The sequence below is a fragment of the Diplotaxodon limnothrissa genome, linkage group LG23 (assembly GCF_057381915.1).
Source record: "Diplotaxodon limnothrissa isolate DT_005_m linkage group LG23, D_limnothrissa_male_GT1.1, whole genome shotgun sequence".
In the NCBI taxonomy this organism is placed as follows: domain Eukaryota; kingdom Metazoa; phylum Chordata; class Actinopteri; order Cichliformes; family Cichlidae; genus Diplotaxodon; species Diplotaxodon limnothrissa.
In genome coordinates this window covers 4956104-4975936 of record NC_140617.1, presented here as the reverse complement: position 1 = coordinate 4975936, position 19833 = coordinate 4956104, and the positions used below count along the sequence as shown (strand labels likewise).

The window sequence follows — 19833 nt, the reverse complement described above, 5'->3', positions numbered from 1 at the left end:
ATGCAACAAACCCTGACGAGGATTAGTGGAAGAGAGCTGACGGATGGATATGCAATATTTTTTTAAATAGGGATAAAGTATCATAATGAATGGGTTAATAAACGCAATGAGAAAACTCCAAAGAATCAAAAAAAGGGGGAACCTCTACTCAGCAAAGTCCATGGTACAAATTTTATACATGTTCACTGTTGCTTGGGAAAAAACTGACACCACTAGAAAAAAGATAATGACGTGCAGTTGAATTGTACTGACTCAAACACAACGATAGTTGTACTGTTCTGTGTGTATATGTTGATATATGTCAAGAACACGACAGGAACTAAGCTAACTACTGGGATAACATGCTGGATTTCTTGACATGCCCTTTCAACGTCTGTGCATGCTTCTGTCACTCCGCTTCTCTCATTCAACCTACAGTTAGTAGATTAGAAATCAGATAACAGAGAACTTTAATTTTTAATTTTGGTCTTTAATTCTGTCGTGAAATCGCTGACATCTGCTTTGACTCATTTAACGCTTTCTAGCAGCAGTAGGCAAACACCGCGTTGCATAGCAGCAGCTCCATTAATTTTGTACGCCATAGTAAATGGTTTTTACAATCTGCTTCTTTCAAGTCTTTCTAACGTTTTCTCGACAACAAGGCTAATAGAACATTTAATATATTTAAAACTTTTATACTCTTTAACTGTTTGAAGTTGATGTTTATTGTTATTGTTGACTTTTTTGTTGGATTGTAGTCCTACTGTTTAAAATAAGGGGAAAAAAATAATATTCAGTCCATATTCAGCTCAATTTGTATTACTACTGGATGTTGGTACGTTTGTGATCCATTTATCATAAGCAGTTTTCCACAATAGAAATTAAAAGCCGTGTGTGTATATATATAACAACAGATTCTCAGAACAAACAGTCCCTGGATCCATTTCAGTTGAGTAAAGTAATTTGAGTGCCTTGGTTCATGGTAATCTTCAATAAAGAAAAATGTGGATACGTCAGCAGTCACAGCTCACGTGCTTACAAGCCTTATTTAAATAGTTTTTTTTAGTCATGAAGAGCCACAATGGCATTTTTATCTGCTATGGCGCTGATTGTTAAGAGTTGGTAACATCTCCATCACAGCACTTCGACATAATCCCCCTCTCATCATAATCATGAAGAAACTCACAGCGGGAGAGGCGTTGATGTGGAGGACCTCCCCGTGTCTAATGAAAGCTCTGTGGTTATGAACTATGCAGCCGAGCATCAAGATCATTTACACACAGACGAGACCTTCGGTGGCACAGGAGGCCACTCGGTCTTTTCAGTGAACAGAAAGGAGAGTCGGGCATGAATAGTGGGTGTTTGGGGTGAATAAAGGCCAACCTTTCAGCCTGTCATAATGTGAGATTACTGTGACGGGGTACATGTCTGGTCAGAATGGCGTGAAGTCACACTGTAGTTCAGCTCTGACGGTCTGGGTGCGACGCAGAATATCGGTATGGGGGGTCTGGCAGTACTGTTGCCATGTAAATGTCTTTGTCCTCTGCTGTGCACACCAGAGGTGCACTTATATTTTTGAGAAGTAAATAATATTTGCAGTTCTTGCTGATGTGGGTAAAACTTTCACTTAAAAGAACGTTACCTTAACTCTGGAGAGTACTAGATGAACTTTTTACTCCATTTCTAGTCTGTTCTCAGATTATCTAACTGTCTGCTGACATAAAATTTAGAAAGTAAATAAGAGGAGGGTCATGCATGTTAACAAGCTATTGAAGCTTTATTAATATGCTATTATACTTTATAAAGTCCATTCAAAAATAGGGTTGCACAGGACAGAGAAATCCCATTTTCTGACTGATCTCCTGATTGACTCGCTTCTTTGTCAGTGTCCTCCATCTCCTGTGCTCTACCTCTCCTCTTTCTTCCTTAAACCGTCCAAGAATCTCTTTCTCCTTGGCCTGAGGGTGCGACTGGCTGTTGGTGCCAGTTCCACGGACAGCAAATGGGAGCTGTAATTATCATTGCTCCACCACTGTCCTGTCAGTGTGCTCGCCAGCAAAACAAGAGGGGAGCCTTTGGAAGTCCTGATCAAAAGCTTTGGCCTTTGATCATGAAGCAAAAGGAAAAACCTAAACACTGTGCAAAATCAACAAGGAATGTCCCAAAGAGAAAGACCTCAGGAGAATGCAAATGACAGCCATCCAGAACGCATCCTCAGCTCCTCCTCTGCAGTGACGTGCTGATGTCACTAACACAGGTGTTTGGGCTGTGTTTGATCTAACCCGCATAAGCAGAGGACTGAGGGAGTGAGTCACGCACTGATGTTGTTGCACAAGTATCTAAAGACAGCACATGGTAAGCTGCACAGCAGGTAATGTGTTCATGTTTTTGGAAAGGCCTCAGAAGGTTCACATTTTGAATTTGATGGAAATATCTGTATACTTATATCATAGTAGGGTATGTCTTCACATCAGTAAAAACATAAAAAATAGATGGGATTCTGCATGACCCAACACAATTAATGTTCATAGAGAAGGTAACTTTGTAGGCAACAAAATAAATTTGCAGCTGACTGACAGAAAAAAAGTAATAATAGAAGCCCATTTTGAGGGCCTCAGCCAAAATCTACAGGGGCACAAGTCATGCTGCTTCAGCGACAACAAACCACAGCCTCTAGAACCTTTGAAACCCTGTGTGGTCATTTTCTCTCACAGTGACTGAAAAGAACTGTGGTGGGTGGGAAAGAGAAAAAAAAAAAGAGCCCTTCTTAATACCAATCTTATGTATGTAGACGAAAATGGGAGAAGTGGGAGGGGTTGGGGGGTGGCAGACAGACTAAGGCACAATTTTAAAGCGCTTATTGAATTGCCATTACAGCTCCTGAGACTAATTGTGGCTGTTGTGTGTCTCTCGGTGGCCTAGGGGGCTCTGGAGTGGCCCTGTATGCTCTTACTCAGTGGGGTTTTCAAACCGAGTGGCCCTGAAAGAGAACAGGACCACCGTAGATCAATGGCAAACCTTTCACTCTTTCACAGGCCCTCACTAATCCTTCTCATTTGTCTGCCATTTGTTGAGGCACATTCACAGCTCCCTGAATTTAGGATTAGGGCTTGTTTTGTTACAAAAACAGCCCAAGTTATAAAGCTGAATAGATGGACTGAAGGGTGGACGACAGATGAGTGTGCATGTGAGTTTTTGAACATGTTTGCATGTGTGTATGGTTATTATGTATACACTGTTTGTATGAACAAATTTATGAGATCACAGTGCCTAGTCATCTATATGCACATGATTTGTGGCCACGACACACATGTAAAAATATATGGACATTTCAAGGTGAATTCTAGCATTAAAGATCAATAAAGAGATGTAAAGGGGCAGAAATAGAGGCAGTCACACTTAGAGAAAGTGTATAGATAGATAGCTAGCAGAGATCAACACTCTTTGACAGCTGCAGTTGGTCCTTCCATTTTTAACCAGCTCACATCTGCACAATACGTATATGCGAAAATCCTCCTTCACCTAAAATTTCAACACTCTGGAAATACTAAATATGTCGCAGTGCTGCTGTTGCTATTATATCCAAGACAGGACGTGGAGAACTTTCTTCATATTTCTGCAAAGGCCTTTTGCTCTTTTCAAAATGTTAATTCAGTTTTGTATACATGTTTCATGTTTCTCAATGTAGTATGAGTATGAGTATGAGTGCATGGATTAGCAATGCACATATCTATATATCTGTAAATACATCTATATTAGTATCTGCATCTCTCTCTCTCTTGCTGTGTACATGTGTAGTCACATTTATTTGCACAAAGAGAGAGCAAAGACAGAGTTCTCTGTCCTGAATCACCTTTTGGAAATAAACTTTTCATAAAAAGGAGGAAAAGCAAGAACAAATTGATTCATCACACACAAATACCTGCAAAGGAAATACAGTTTCATTAAAGCTGCTGCAATTCCCTTTGAACTTCAGAGTTTTTCTCCATTGTGTTCTGTTTGAACCTGAGAGTGTGCTTTGACAGACTTGGCAGTCTGCTACACGACTATCAGACTGAGGCCTTCTCATCACTGACTGGATTAGTGTTCATGTTTGAAGCCACTTAGTAGACTTTAGACAGGGCTGCTGAGTGGCATATGCGCCACATTTCCCCTTAAGCCCTGCCATGCCATCCAAAGGTATGTGGTGCTGACTGGCCAAACGCCATGTCAGGCATTCTTTGAATATCTGCAGCCCTGCCAGACACCAGGGGATGTTGTGAGGAGATGGATGGTAAGACGATTGTGTGACAGCAAAGTTGATCCCTGAAAAAGAACATATTAAAGGCTAGAAATACCAGTAACAGTAGTGATTTCTTGCTGAGAGCTACACAGAAGTGACAACAACACTTTGCCACTTATTCAGTGAGGGGATCAGGTGGCTCTGTTTTGCTCTAGGGAGACATTTCTCATATGTTTTAGGTTCACTATTCCCCTTGAAAGGAAATGTCTCTGCAAATCACTACAAACCTTTTCGGTGTTATCAACATTTGCCTATGATGAAATAGCTCCATCCTGTTGGGAGTAATATCTTTCTGGATAATAGTTCCACCATCCATGGGGCAAATGGGGGTCACAGATTTTTTAGGTGAGTATAAAAATAACATAAATTATGCACAGGCAGCGGTCTGAGCAAGACAAGTTGTTCCCAAGCCAGCTGAGAGATATGATCTCTGCAGCAAGTCCTGGTTCTTCCCTGGGGCCTGCTCCCAGTAGCACATGCTCGAAACACCTTGCCTAGGAGGCAACCAGCAGGAACCTCGTCAGTCACCTCAACTGGCTTCTTTCGATGGGAAGGAATAGCAGCTCTGCTCAGAACCTCTCAAATAACCAAGCACCTCATCCTGTCTCTGAGGGAGAGCCCAGAGACAGGATGATCAAAAAAAATTACCACCACTTGTATACACATACTTATTCTTTTGGTCACTATCTAGAACTCACGACCACGAAATGGGAACAAGAAATGACAGGTAAATCGAAAACTTCGCTTTCATGCTTAGCTCTCTTCACCACAACCGATCAGTACAGCTTTTGTATTACTGCAGAGGCTGCCAAGCACAAATAAAAAATTAAAATGAAAAAATATGTTTATTAATTTGCGATCTTTTCCTACTGACAAGTATCTTTTAAATCACAGATTCTAGCTACGTGTTTCCAGCGCAACAGGTTTTTATGGCAGCTTTAACTAATTATCTGCTTGTTGCTATTAATATTATTTACTTCTCAAAGGTTTATGAGGGTAAAAAGAATGTATACCTGCTTTAAATTTTGACTGCTAATCAATTAACTGATCATCTGTAGCCTGACCACTTCTATAAAAGCATGAATTTTGAGCTTTGGCAGATTGCTGAACTGTTGCAAAATTAAAGAAGCTACTGTTGCTGCCATTCAGTCAATTTCCAGGCTATTTAAAGGCCACGGTTCCACAGTGATAATGATTATTCACAAATGCAAAACATTCAAGATGGATGCCAGTCTTCCCAGGAGTGGATGTCCTAGCAAATTCATTCCAAGTTCAGACTGTGCAATGCTCACAGAAACTGCAAACAAACAAACAAATAAACAAGAGTACAAGAGAAACCTCTTAGACTCACGAGCCTCAGTTAGCATGTCAATACGATAATGTTCAAGTTCTGTCTGAACAAACCGCGAGATTTTTTGGAACAGTGTGGAAATCTGGCCATAATGCACACTGCACAGATAATCAGCACAACACCAATACCAGCTGTCATCCACGGTGCTGGAGGGCTGATGAGTTTGGTTTGTTTTGCAGCCACAGGACTTTGACACCTTGCAGTTATTGTGCTCCTCTTGATACCAAAGTATTCTAAATCAAATGTGAAGCCATCTGCGTGACAGGTTTGGCCAAAACAATGATGCAGACCACAGCAGCAAAACTCTACAACATAATGGCTAAAAAAGAAAAGAATCAAGATGCTGCAGCGGTCCATATATTTGACCTTAATCTCACCTGTCCAGACCTCAAGATATGGTAGCTGTGCATCTGAGATTTGCAACGAAATCCTGCAAACCACAATGAAATGAAGCAACATAGTGAAAAACAGCGGCCCAAAATGCCTCCACTATGGTGTGAACGACTTATAAAGTCATATAGAAAATAATTAATTCAAGTTATTGTCGCTAAAGGTTGTTCCAAGACATTGAATAATGGAGTCTACTTAGTTTTTCTGCTTTTTGACATAGTTTTTGTTAAATAAATAATGCCTAAATAATTATGTATTATGATGTTGTTTATATGAAGTTGTATTTAAATAATTTTAAGGCCTTATAAGAACTAGATCTGTACCTTAAGCCTTAAATAGCTCTCATAGCTTTACCAAGCTTTTAACTGTAAGCAGCAGTGATACTGTATATTTGCAGTAGACATTCTAAAAGACTAAAAAAAAAAGCAGTGCACTCAGCAATCATGCTATTGGGTAAACCTGTTTAGTCTAATGCAATCCAACATGTCAGCTCCCTTTGTTTATATGCTCATAGTCTGTACTTTGTAATAATTTTGTCCTGGACTGCATTACACTGAAAGTCTAGCTAATGTTCTGGATATTTACAAACATAAAAAGAATATCAGAAATACATTTCACAATAACACAGTCCAGTAGAACTTCACTCTTTGTATACACGTTTTAGCATCTGTCTTTCCTTTGCGTTCCTCAACAGCTGATCTTGGAAGTACAGTGTCCAGTTGTTTGGATGAATGGTTCTCATATTTTGGCTATTGTTGTGCACTGAATGACTGTACACAAACTTCTCCTGTATAGACATTTAGTAACACTGGGTGGATTTTTATTTGCTTAAAGAACATAAGTTGTACCATTATTAGAGAAAGATCACAAATGAAAAGGTGATAATAAACAAGAAAAAAAGGCTAAAGGGGAACCTTCTACATAGTTTGGTCTGCTTAGGCAGGCCACATGTTGGGTTGAGTCCCAGTCAACATCATGAGGTTGTCTTTGGCTGTTAGTAAAGGGAAAAGACCAAAGTCAGTCACTTCATGCAAAGTTTGCGCTGTGCCAAACCTATCCACCCTACTGCTCAATTCGTGCCGTGTGTGAAGAAATTCTTCATGCCAGTGAAGCTAGACAGCCTCTGTGTTTTGTCACTGTACGCATGGTGATATTTCTTCAGCACTGTGTTTTTTTTTTCCAACTTCAAAGATTAACAGGCATTTATGCACAATATCAAAATGTCGTTGCTTTCTGCAGCTGAGGTTAGTGTTGGATTAAAAACTCACATGTTGTGTCACGCAGCAATCGTGATGTGTAAAGGTCTTTAATCATTATAGTTGCGGAGAGAATTTGACACTGGCTGGAAAAACCTAAGGATGCTGCATCCAACATCTGCAGAGAAACAATCTTCCAGTCAAATCTTACTAAGGATTAATACAAAAAAATGACATTTTTTCTGTATCCTGTAGTATGAATGTTTATTAGACTATAATACAAATAGAGCCAGAAGTGACATTAAGAGGTTTTTGGACACGGAATTAGCAGAGACAGGCCGCTGGGACACCTATCAATCAAAGCTACCACGGCTCTTACTTCCAAAATGTAAAAAAAGACTCTCCATACTACTTTTTTATAAAGAGATAAATTGGCTTAGAGGCCATTTTTTTGCATCGAAATGAGAGTAAATGGGGACTCTGACTTTTTGGACAACTGGGAGTTTCAACCGGCATGTCTGAAAATACCAAAGACAACGACAAATCAGTCCCGCTCTGTTAAGCTTTGAACATTGCATAAAAGAAACCAGTGCATCTCATAATGATTTTTTTTTTTTTTTAGCATATGACTATGTGTCCCTTTCTACATTCTTGTGCCTATTCATAATACAGTTGGTTTAATAGCTAGTGAGGACAGACACCTTCCACTATCGAAGTGCCAGTAAGAGACATACACACACATCCAAAAACGAGCCATTCAGGATTATAATATTAATAATATAAATGGAGAGGAGTAAGTAAATCTAGATATCCTCAGTTATTTAATGTTTCAGTGTCAGAGCTGTCTCATATTTTCTGGCAAACGTTGAATAATGACATTTAAAATCAAAATAAATGAAATAAAGATTAACATTTGTTCATAACTGCAATGGAATAACTTGATTACTGCTTTTTTCCATAAAAGACAGACAAACACAGCTTGTGTTAAGAAGAGCGTCTCCATTTGTGACTTTACATCCATCACTTTTATAGTGATGGATGTATGGCTCCCTCTGATGGTCAGAGAGCAGAGCAGCTCAAAAGCTTAGTGACCTATGAACTTTTTTATGCTCAAAATTATGATGTATTTAGCAACAGTTGAGCTGTACACATGTAGAATATGACATTTGATGGTTTGCAGATATTGGAAGAACAATATCTGCAAACCAAGTATATGTAATAAGACTGATTTGTGATGTATATTGATTGATTGATAAGGTGCAGTGTAAATATTTCAGTGTGTGTATATAATATATCTCTGTATGTGTATTTGCTTGACAGCCCTACAAATGAATGAAATTGCAGTAAACTTTACTGACTTTTACTTATTGACTTTTACTTACTGTACTTACTTTTATTTGAATTTTGCACCACGTTTTGAAAAGACAGACTAGTTTAACTAGTTTAATATCTGTGCAAAGGTGTGGCTGGAAACTGTGACTTTAGTGACTCATTTAGTTTTCACAGTTTTTCAAAGTGTGATGTTTCTCACAGCTACAGAAAACAAGAAAAAAGGCGAGCAGTTGCACTTTTAAACCTCATTAAACATGAGTTCACTTGGTAGTGAGAGGTCCAGAGTTCCCTTTAAACTGCAAAATAAAACTATAAAAAGAGTCATAAATAAATGAATGTGTAAAGAAAAGAAATAGAAAGGAAGTCCTGTTGATGAAAACCCCGAGGATTGAGCCAGCAACCTTCTGATGGTTGCTCTATCTGTCCACTTTTACAGTTCCCTATAAGCCTCTCTAAAAGCCTTATAGAGAACTCTGCTGCCCTCTGCAACATATCATGACGTATTGAACAACAACACTATGGAAAGAGGAAAAATGTAATAAAACATCTGACATAAAATGTAAAAATGTGTGACATATTTATTAATATACATTTTTAGCAACTGAAAGCACTCTATCAAGTGCAGTGTGCATGTGTTTGCATTAAGTCTGCATCACTCACAATAGTAATCAGCATAATTAGAATCACTTATTTGAATCAAACCAAACAGTAACATTTTAAACAGCTAGACCTCTTCAACTCCCGTAATTGCAAAGCTGCTGCTGGAAAAGAAAAAAACGTCAACAGCTCGTGTACGTTTTACAGTTTTAAAGGTGTGATGTTTCTCGTTGCTAGAGAAAATGACAAAGAGAAAATGGGAATACTTTTCGATTAATTTAATGTAAGTTCATTTAATAATGAGGGTACAGGACTTTAAAGATCAAAATAAAAACCACAAAAAGAATCTTAAAAAAGACTGCCGTGATAAATGTCTGACAAAAGTTTCAGAAGAGAAATACACCGGATGTGTTGTTAATGAAAACCACAGACAGACTGCAAGGTGATGCATAATGACTGCACCTCACAGGCACAATGCACACTCTGCAACTGTTTTTGCTCTTCCTACCAATTAGTTGTCTCAAACAAAATGGTAAAAATTTAGTATCTTATCTTTTTTCAAAGAATGTGAGATAATTGTTATTCTTTTTTTTTTTTTCATTTCTTTGCAGCAAGAAGAGTTCAATGCTGTATATGGCATCAATGCAACACAGGATAAGGCACCCATATACAAATGCACACACACACATGCACACACATACACACACATGTGTGCATTTACACTACTTTAACATCTGACATGTGACCGTGAAGGTGTAGCTGGAAAATGTGGTTTCATTGACTCACAGACTCAACATATACGTGTTGATGAAAAGCCACAGAAACATTGCAAGGTGATGCATAAAGCAGACAAACTGCCCCCCTAAACAACGACATTTTACTTGACTTCCACGCATCATGCACGCTCTACAGAAGTGTCTTCTATTCACAGCTGTGACATGCCTCATACAAAATGGTAAGATTGCAAAATATTTTTCTTAAAGTTATGCAAAAACTATATTTCTCTCAGTTTTTCTTCATTTATTTTCAGCACTGGGAAGTGAAATCATAAATGGCAAAAAGGCTGATGAAAAGTTCATGCAGTATATGGCATCAGTACAAAACAACAAAATACACACATGTGGAGGATTCCTTGTCAGTGAAGACTTTGTAATGACTGCTGCGCATTGTGCTGTTAAGTGAGTAACCACCAAAAGCGTGTCACATTCATCTAAATATAAATAATTATTTTGGTTTCTCATTCATTATTCACGTAGGAAGCTTAAATCCTTAAGTGTTGTTCTGGGTACCCATGATCTCAAGAAGGCAAATAAGAAAATGAGATATGGAGTAAAAATGATGTGCAGACACCCTGCCTTCAAGGAAGTTGCAAATGGGAATGACATCATGCTCCTCAAAGTAAGTATTCATCTATTCAGCCTCGGCTTCACAAAGGATATCAGACGTTCTTATGAATCAATCAATAATAAAAATAGTTAATACAGGGAGGAAAGTATAAAATAAAAATAAAAGAATAAATAAAAGAAACATAATTAAAAGAACAACAAAAAACCTAAACATTTTCTGGCACTTTCGGCCAGCATTTACTGTCAAACCACATGATCAATCACCAATTACATGATTTTGTTTAAGCTTCAACCAATCAAAGCACATTTGATTGTAGTATAGGTAAAACCAACAGCAACAATAATAATACATGAAATTACTTCTTGTTCCACAACAAAACAAACAAGCACCTTTTCTTATTTTTGCTGTAACAATAATATACATGTCACGCATTATTAGATATATTAATACATCTAAATACAAAGACGATAATAATAGTATTTTAGAATAATTTGCCTTATGCAAGTCGCTACCCACATTTGTGCATGCACTATCTGTTTGAGAGACATGCAAAGACAAATATTGGAGAACTTTAAATACACACAAATTTGACATCTTCATAACTGATTTCAATTTTAATCATTTATTTTCTGAGGTTTTTGATTTTATCTTTCCAGCTGTCTAAGAAAGTTTCCCTGGGTGGCAAAAAACCAATTAAGCTAATTCCACTTCCAATTCAACAACTAAACCTGAAGGAAAAGAAGATCTGCAGTGTAGCTGGATGGGGGCCCACAGAACCTCGTAAACATCGATCTGGTTATGTTAATGAGCTGCAAGTGTTGGATGTTCCCATCATTAACAAGGACAAGTGTCAGAAGGTGTGGGGACAAATTCCCAAAAATGTTATTTGCGCCGGTGGATACAAAGCAAAGAGTGGAATCTGTCAGGTCTTTTTTTCATGTTTTCTTATCAAAATAGTATAAACATCAAAATTATTGAAAAACAACAAATTAATATTTGATATTTCTTCCTCACAGGGTGATTCTGGTGGGCCTCTCATATGTAACAAGTTGGCTGTTGGCATTGTTTCCTTTAACAACGACAATGGCTGTAACTATCCAGATGTCCCAAACGTCTATACAGACATATCACAATTTCTTCCTTGGATCACAGATATTCTCAAGAAAAAAAAATGCAAAGGGTAAAAAATATTTTTAATTGTGTTATGGGTGTATTGTAAGACTGTTGGGCAAGTGATATGTGAGCTGTGTAAACTGCTTAAATTCAGCAATATCTAACATTAAAGGGCCTTTCAAAAAACTGCTGATGACTCTTTTCAATGTCAAGCTTACACTAGAACATCAGTAACATAGTAGCTTTGAAGTGCGCAAGTTAGTATGATGTAAAAAAACAAACAAAGGTTTGTCATTAGTTGTATTACACAAACTAATTTGTCAGAAAAAGAATAAAGATCCATTGAGAATTCAAAAAGGCTCATAAACAGTAATATCCAGCGCAAATTAATCTCATTTCATTACAATCTGACCGATACTGTAGGAGGAGTGATTCTTATGAAACATGGCCAGACACTTCACCATGGCTAAAACTCCTCAATCCACATCAATCAGAAAAAAGAAAGAAAGAAAAGTGTATAGTTTTGTTTGACATCACAATTGTACATGGCTATTGAGAGGTCGAGTGACTTCACAAAGAAATTTGATAATTCATGAATTAATTTCCTGTATTTAGTAGACTTTTTGCACATTTTATTTTACATCAGTTTATACTGTGCATGCTGTTATTTATGAAAAAGAAACCAAAATCCAAATCCAATTTATTTATATAGCACATTTAAAAACAAAGAGTTTGCCCAAAGTGCTGTACAGAGACAAAGGGGTAAAACACAAGATAAAACCACTGACACCCACATAAACACATAATAACACATAACAAACATATCAACTCACACCAGTCTAAATGCTATCAAAAAAAGGTGTTTTTTCAAAAGAGATATAAAAATAGGAAATGAATATGCCTGTCTGATATTTAAGGGGACTTATTCCAAAGTTTGGGAGTCATAATTGAAGACGCTTTAGCCTAGATTTTGGAACAACCAAAAGCAGCAGGTTGGCTGATCTAAGGGCCCGTGAAGGAATATAAGGCTGAAGTATCTCGGAAAGGTAAGGGGGAGCATTTAGGCATTTATAAACCAGCGTTAGGACTTTGAAATTAGCCAAGCCAACCACAATTCCCAAGCGGGTTGCATGAAATATTATTAGGCCTAAATGCAATCACTTCCATTTTATCCTCATTGAAGCTCAAAAAGTTCAGAGCCATCCAAGCTCTGACATCTTCAAGGCAGTTCAGAAAGATTTGAATCGAGCCTGGGCCGTTTGGCGCTAAAGGCAAATAAATTTGGCAGTCGTCTGCATAGCAGTGAAAGGATATTTTGTGTTTTCTAAAATAGACCCCAAAGGGAGCACGTACAGTGAAAAAAGAAGAGGGCCAAGGATTGAGCCCTGTGGCACCCCACAAGAAAGAGGGGCTGAGGTGGATTCAAATTTTCAACATTAACACTAAACGTTCTGCCACTCAAATAACGAAGTTATTGAACGAAGCCAATCCAGTGTTACACCTTTGATGCCAACCAGGCGTTCCAAACAAGAGATAAGAATACTGTCGCCAACAGTATTAAACGCTGTAGTTAGATCTAAAAGCACAAGGCTCACGGTACTTCGACAATCATTGGCTAAACAGATATCGTTACAAAACCCATAAAAGTGCTGTTTCAGTGGAGTGTAGATGTTTAAACCAAACTGAAAAACTTCCAGGATACCATTAGTACGTAAAAACGTATTCAGTTGGGTAAAAACATTTTTTTTCCAATAACTTTGAATGGAAAATTTAGTAAAGAATGGAAATTTTGAAATAGGTCAAAAATTTGAGCAAACTGAAGGGTCACGGCCAGGATTTTTAAATAAAGGGTTTACAATTGCATGTTTTAAACCATCAGGAAGTACACTGGAAGTAATATTGATATTTATAATGGCAAGGACTAAGGTTCCAATCAAGGGAAAAACCTCTTTAAAAACCATGCAGGGATAACATCCACGGGAGAACCAGAAGGTTTAATTTGACTAATCATCTCGTTAAGAAGTGTAATTGAGACAGGTTTAAACTGGCAGCTGAACAGGGACTAAACATGGACGGGTCACATGTAGGAGGTACTATTGCTGACTCGACCTTGTTTACAAAAAGAGAAAGAAACTGATTACATCTGTCAACAGAGCCTTTTACCAAAACTAAAATCCAGACACTAATTAAATTTCAAATAAAATATAATGTGTGAATGAGAATATGTGGCTATAATGTGTCAATAGTGAGCCTCATATTAAACAAAAGTCTTTTTGTTTTTTTGTTTTTCCTTTTTTTGTGTCCTGTCTGGCACTGTAGCAATCAGAATTATTGTCTGAAGGCCAACAAAAGTCATTTTGTATACAAATATTTTTGCGGCCCGCGGTCCATTTTTAATTGGCCCGCAAGTAATTTTATAAATAGAATAGAATATGGCCCACACTTCAACTTTTGCTTGAGTGTATTGCACCTCTTAGTTTTAACACCAGGGGGAGCTGCTGTTGATCAAGGCAGTTGCTCCACCAAAATGGACAATCACAGAAGAAATTTACCCCAAGTTACTAAACATGGCAGAACCAAAGAAGCGAAAGGTAGAAAAGTGAGTGCAGAAAATTTCAGACACGGTGGGAGAGTGAATATTTCTTCAAATAATTCAAGGGGAAGTGTATCTGTTTGATCTGCACTGAAACTGTGGCAATTATGAAATAATGCACCACGTCATTATGAAACCAAACATCAGGCCTATGCATCCTACACTGGTGCTGAGCGAGAGCAGCAAAGGGTAGCTCTCCTGCGGGGTCAGCAACAGTATTTTTTTTCGTGCTCAAATTGTCCAGGAAAAGGCTCCAATAGCCAGCTATGAGGTCGCCCAACTCATCGCAAGACATGGCAAGGCTTTTTCAGATGGAGACCTCATAAAACACGGCTTCGTTAAAGTCACCGAAATAATGTGCCGCAGCTGGATGGCCCGATTTACATACCCAGCGCAGCTGATACTCACCAGAATAATTTACTAAAATTATATGGACTCCTGTTATTAAGTCCAGTTCAGTCTGTTAATGTTGATAATCGTTTCAAACGGACGTTAATAGATGTTTTGCTAAGCCTAATAACTTAAATAACAAACTTGAAATGTACCGTCCCATTTTCCCCTTTATTGTTTTAAATGGATGCAAAATAACTTTGTTGTTTGCAAAACTTGTGCATAGGATTTTAAAATCGACAATTTATATTTGCTGTAAATCCTCTGTCTAAGAAGAAATCTGAGGCTGCTGTTCTGAGAATGAGCTACCAAAGCTTTTTCTGAATAAATCAATAAACATCCATTTATGGAAAGCTGTGATGAAGGCAGTTTTGTCTTTAATTATATTCAACAATATAACACATTTGACCACTTTTAAGTGATTTTTCTAACTTTAATACAGTAAAGTTAAGGTTATATACCTAATTTATACCTAATTGGCCCTCAGTGAAAAAAGTTTGGACACCCCTGCTTAGCTTTCAAGGGCAATAAGATGACTGCTTCATTATTGTAAGGTGACCACCACCAAAATGAAGCAAGATTGTTTTTGTTTTTTTCACAGTTTACAACCTTTAACATAAAGCTACTGTTAACATCTTGTTAGTCTACTGTTGCTAATAATTAGATAAATAATTATGACCTCCACACACTCTCTTGCTTATAGAAATGTGCAACGCCATAAAATTCAAAATGACTTTTTTTTTTTCTCAAACTGGTGCATTTTCTCAGTTGAAACATTTTGTATATTTTTGTGCTCTATTGTGAATAAAATACGGATTTATGAGGGCCTCTCTGCTTGCCTTTCTGCTTTTTTGGTTATGTAAAACTGTGGTTGTATATCACATATCTGCAAATAACAATGCTTTTTTGGGTTTTTGTTTTTTTGTTTTTTTGGTGCAACTGCACATGTAGTAGCATGCATAAAAACCAGTGATGGGAATAACGGCGTTACAAGTAACGGCGTTACTTTTTTCAGTAACGAAATAATCTAACTAATTACTATTCCTATCGTTACAATGTCGTTACAGTTACTAACAAGAAAATGCGGTCCGTTACTATTTTTCAACAAACAGACGGTTGAAGCTGTGTTCAGTTTACTGCATCTTATATCAGTTGCACGGACGTAGCTGCCTACGGACGCTACAGCTTTAAGCAGCTGCGCGCACTCCCGCGCTAGAAAGTGTTCATGATCACTTTCTAGCACAACACCTGGAGCTAAGGGGGCAAAACAATGGCAGGGCAGGAGTGCTGCTGCTTGACTGAGGAAAAATAAAGTAGTCGTGGTAAGCCAATCACATGACCGCTTAAAGACAAAGCAACAAGGTGATTTATACCAGTTTATAAATTGTGTTGATAGGGTCATGATAAACAATGTATACGCAGCGTTTTTTCCTCAATAGTTTTGTCACGTTTACTGTCTAAGGACAGCGCTAGCAAGCACTCTGCTTATGATCAAAAAAACCAAAACAGAGGACGTTTTAGGAGTGATGGCGAGAGAGAGAGAGAGAGAGAAAGAGCAGAAAAAGAGAGAGCGAGTTTTGAGATGTTTTTGGAGTGTGTAGTTAATGTGTTGTCTTGTGTAGTTAGAGTGTAGTGTTGTGGATAGTTTTGTGTTGTGTGTCAGAACAATGAGGCGGCTGCTGTCTCCAGGTAGAAACAGGAGTGATACACCTGCTGCTGTCAGACCTGCAGGCTGTGATGTTCTCCTTTATAGTGGACAGAAATTATTTTGTGTGGCATCTTATTGAATGCAGAACAGCTGATTGTTCTGTAAATAGTTTGAAATGGTTATTTAAAAAAATCAAGGTAAAAGGTAAATGGATGCAAATAACTTTGTTGTGTGCAAAACTTGTGGATAGGATTTTAAAATTGACAATTTATATTTGCATTTATGTATGTGTAATGTGTATATATAGACACGTGTGTGTGTGTGTGTGTGTGTGATTTACATTGCTGTGCTTTAGAGCCACCATCTACCGGAACCAAATTCCTTGTATGTGTCTGCACATATACTTGGCCAATAAACAAGATTCTGATTCTGATTCTGATTTAAAGTTATGAAATATGATTCATTAAACATGTCTGTGGTTGTTGCAGTTAAAGATATAACTTTTTCTACTCTGATTTTATGTTTTTTGTCTGATTTTAGATCAATTGTGTTAATACAGTATGTTAAAATGAAAACATAACTGTAAATTCAGACATGTGAGGTTGTACTGAAAAGAATGATACAAGACAAAGTAAATATTTTTTAAGGTAAAATGTGGAGAGAAAATCGAAAGTAGTTAAAAATGGCCAATTATACCCTGGACCCCAGAGGATTAAACGTTTTTTTAAAGTAACGCAATAGTTACTTTTCAAATAATTAATTACTTTTAGAATATTGTAACTCAGTTGCTAACTCAGTTACTTTTTTTGAAGAAGTAACTAGTAACTATAATTAATTACTTTTTCAAAGTAACTTGCCCAACACTGATAAAAACTTAAAGGAGACCTAACAAGGTTTAAAATGAATTAAAACAATGCAGTAAAAGTATCAGAGAACAAAAATCATATAAATAGAGAATTAAATAACTAATAAAATAGAGATAATAGATTAAGTATATGTCAGTTGCATCACATTTACTATATTACTATGGTAAATAACATACCGATAGACTGACAACTGTACAATAAATATATAATATAAATATATAATATATATCTTTGTGCATATCGTGTGGAAATTATCTGTTTGTTAATGACTTTTTAGGATTTCTTTTTTTTTTTTTTTTTTGGGCCTGTCCCGTTTGGCTCTTTTGCCATCAGAATTGTTGTCTAAAGGCAAAGAAAGATGCCCAACGGATTTACTTTACCAAATTGACCATCCCAGCCTTGCCGTAATGGTCCATTTGATTCACCTTTTATTGTTTATTTTATTTTCACTTACTGAATACGGGACAGACTTGACTGGGGGAAAGAAGGGGAGAAAGAAAGAGGGAAAGAGAAACAGCTGAGAAGAGGGACGGGGGAGAAGGGCAAAAGACAAAAACCAACAGAACGGGCAGAGAAAAAAAATGCATATATCAATCACCTGGATCACCTGCTGAGAAAGAAAAAAGAAAGCAAGCAGAAGAGAACAAGAGTAATAGAATAAACAACATCACAATGATATATGGGAATATGACAGTAAATACTAAATGTTAAACATTATTGTGCAGCACATAAGATCAACAGAACACAGTGTGCTTTGAGGTAGGAGCCAAAAAGGGTGTAGTTTGTGGGTGTGATCACCCGTGTGTACACCTGTGAGCATGGACGCGCTTGTTTTTTGTTTTTTTTAAAAGGTTCCTTCATGTAATAATCTGCTAGAGGGTGTGGGGGGGCCACAGCCCCGTCCTCCAGGGCTTGAAGCAGGTGTGGAGGAGATCAAAACTCCAGACATCCAGAGGCCCCCAGAACACAAGAGACCAAGGAAGACCAACAGAGGGGCAGCTGCGCCACTGTCCCGGAAAGAGCTGAGGAGAGTCCCAGATGAGGGCTCACTCAGCAGCCGCGGAGCAGAAGCCAGGGGGAGTTGCAGTGACGCGCCCGTGAGCTCCGCCGGCAGCCAGCTGCGCCTGAGTGACCGAGCCCCAGGCCGAGAGGCCGGGGGCACCCCACCTCCGAAGTGGCCCGAGCGAGCCCCAGGCTCCAGGCCCCGATAAGCGGCCGCCAAGGAGTGAGCCGGTGTGTACCTGGACGCCCATCCCCGGACACAAAGAACCACCAACGCACCGATGTCTGAGGGGGTCCGCCACTGGCAGGGGAAGTGGTGGTAGGGGGAGATAGGCCTCCAAACCTTGGAGGGCCTGAGATGTCCCCAGAGAGGTGGCGCCTGACACCCAACCTGACATATAGACACAGACATACAGGCACACACAGATACAAACATCCATTCCCACCCTCATGCTCTCATATGCACTTACTCCACACTCAACCAACGTGGAGACAGACATAAAGAGACGTTGTACACACGATCACACTCCCCAAGCGTACTCTACAAACCGGGTCTAGGTGCCCTCGCCCCTGGAGGGGGGAACTGCACCCAGACCCAGGTGGTGTTTCCCTTTTCCCTGCGGTGGGGGGAGGCAGACCGCCCCGACTCCGCAGCAGCAGGAAGGCTCCACACTCCAGACCGCAGTCGGACGGCAAACTCCTCCTCCTAGTCCTAGCCCCCCTGCTCCAGCAGGTCGCAGAGAACGGGGGTGAGAGAAGACTCCAAACCTCCCTCCACCCGCTCATTGTAATGTTGATGCATGTGTGTTCTAAGGTGCATTTAAAACCCAGGAGGGCATGGAGCTACCTGCCAGAGAGCAGCAGGTAAGCGCATGGTCCCTCCTGATAGCCCTCAATGTCTACGTGTATTTAAAATTGAGAGGTGGGCAACGATGCCAGGGGTGGGGTGTACACCCTGATGGTACTTTGGACTCCGTGTATCGTGCCCACCCCCAAGATCCTATATGTATGTGTAATGAGAGTGTGAGTAATGTTAATGTCTAAGTTGTGGGATAAAATTGAGGCAGAGGCAGCCAGAAGGGGACAGAGGGGGGGTAGCCTCCTCTGCACCCTGGTGACATACCCCTACTCCAAGGCCCTGCATGTGTGGGTGGTTGTGGTGGAGCGGGAAGAGGGAGGCAGCTGGAGATGGGGAGGGAAGGAAGGGAGGGGCAAGTGACCCCTCCCTGGGGCCAGCTCCCCCGCTGACCCCAGTAGGCACCCCCATACTCCGCGACCCGCCAGGGAAAGGGGGCCCAGGCCCATCCAGACCGGGCCCAGTGCAGCAGCGCCGCCCGGCCCCACAGAGCCCGGGACAGTCCACCCAACCCCACCACAGAGAAAACTGCACCCACCCCACCATCCACTCATCTTCCAGACTACATAAGACAATAAACACCCAGGCTGAGATCTTCCTCCACCTCTCCTGTATCTCCCCCTCCTGCAGAGGGAGCTCCTGAGGAGAGGAAAGCTCCTGCAAGATGTGACAATCTCCCCCACCAGTTGAAGAGCCCCCCAGGTGGCTCGACGCACCGGCGGCACCCTGCTCCAGGGCTGGGCCCCCATGCACCCACCCGCCCACAACCCCGGCAACACACCAACCAGGACCCAAGCCCCCGAGGCCCAGTCTGGGTCCCAGCCCAGAGACGGAGCGCCCCCAGAACCTCACGCCCATGATGTTTAGGATTTCTTAACCTGGAAGATTGAG

The 19833-nt window shown here is 39.6% G+C and overlaps 1 protein-coding gene across 1 annotated transcript; it reads left to right on the top strand.

Annotated features, from left to right (window-relative positions):
• Nucleotides 1–10024: 10024 nt before the first annotated feature.
• LOC146607335 (granzyme-like protein 1) lies at nt 10025–11658 on the top strand. Its single transcript, XM_085347514.1, has 5 exons — nt 10025–10082; nt 10158–10305; nt 10384–10525; nt 11131–11400; nt 11491–11658. The coding sequence occupies exons 1-5, from the start codon at nt 10025–10027 to the stop codon at nt 11656–11658; spliced, it is 786 nt and encodes a 261-aa protein (XP_085203640.1).
• The last annotated feature ends 8175 nt before the right edge of the window (nt 11659–19833 follow it).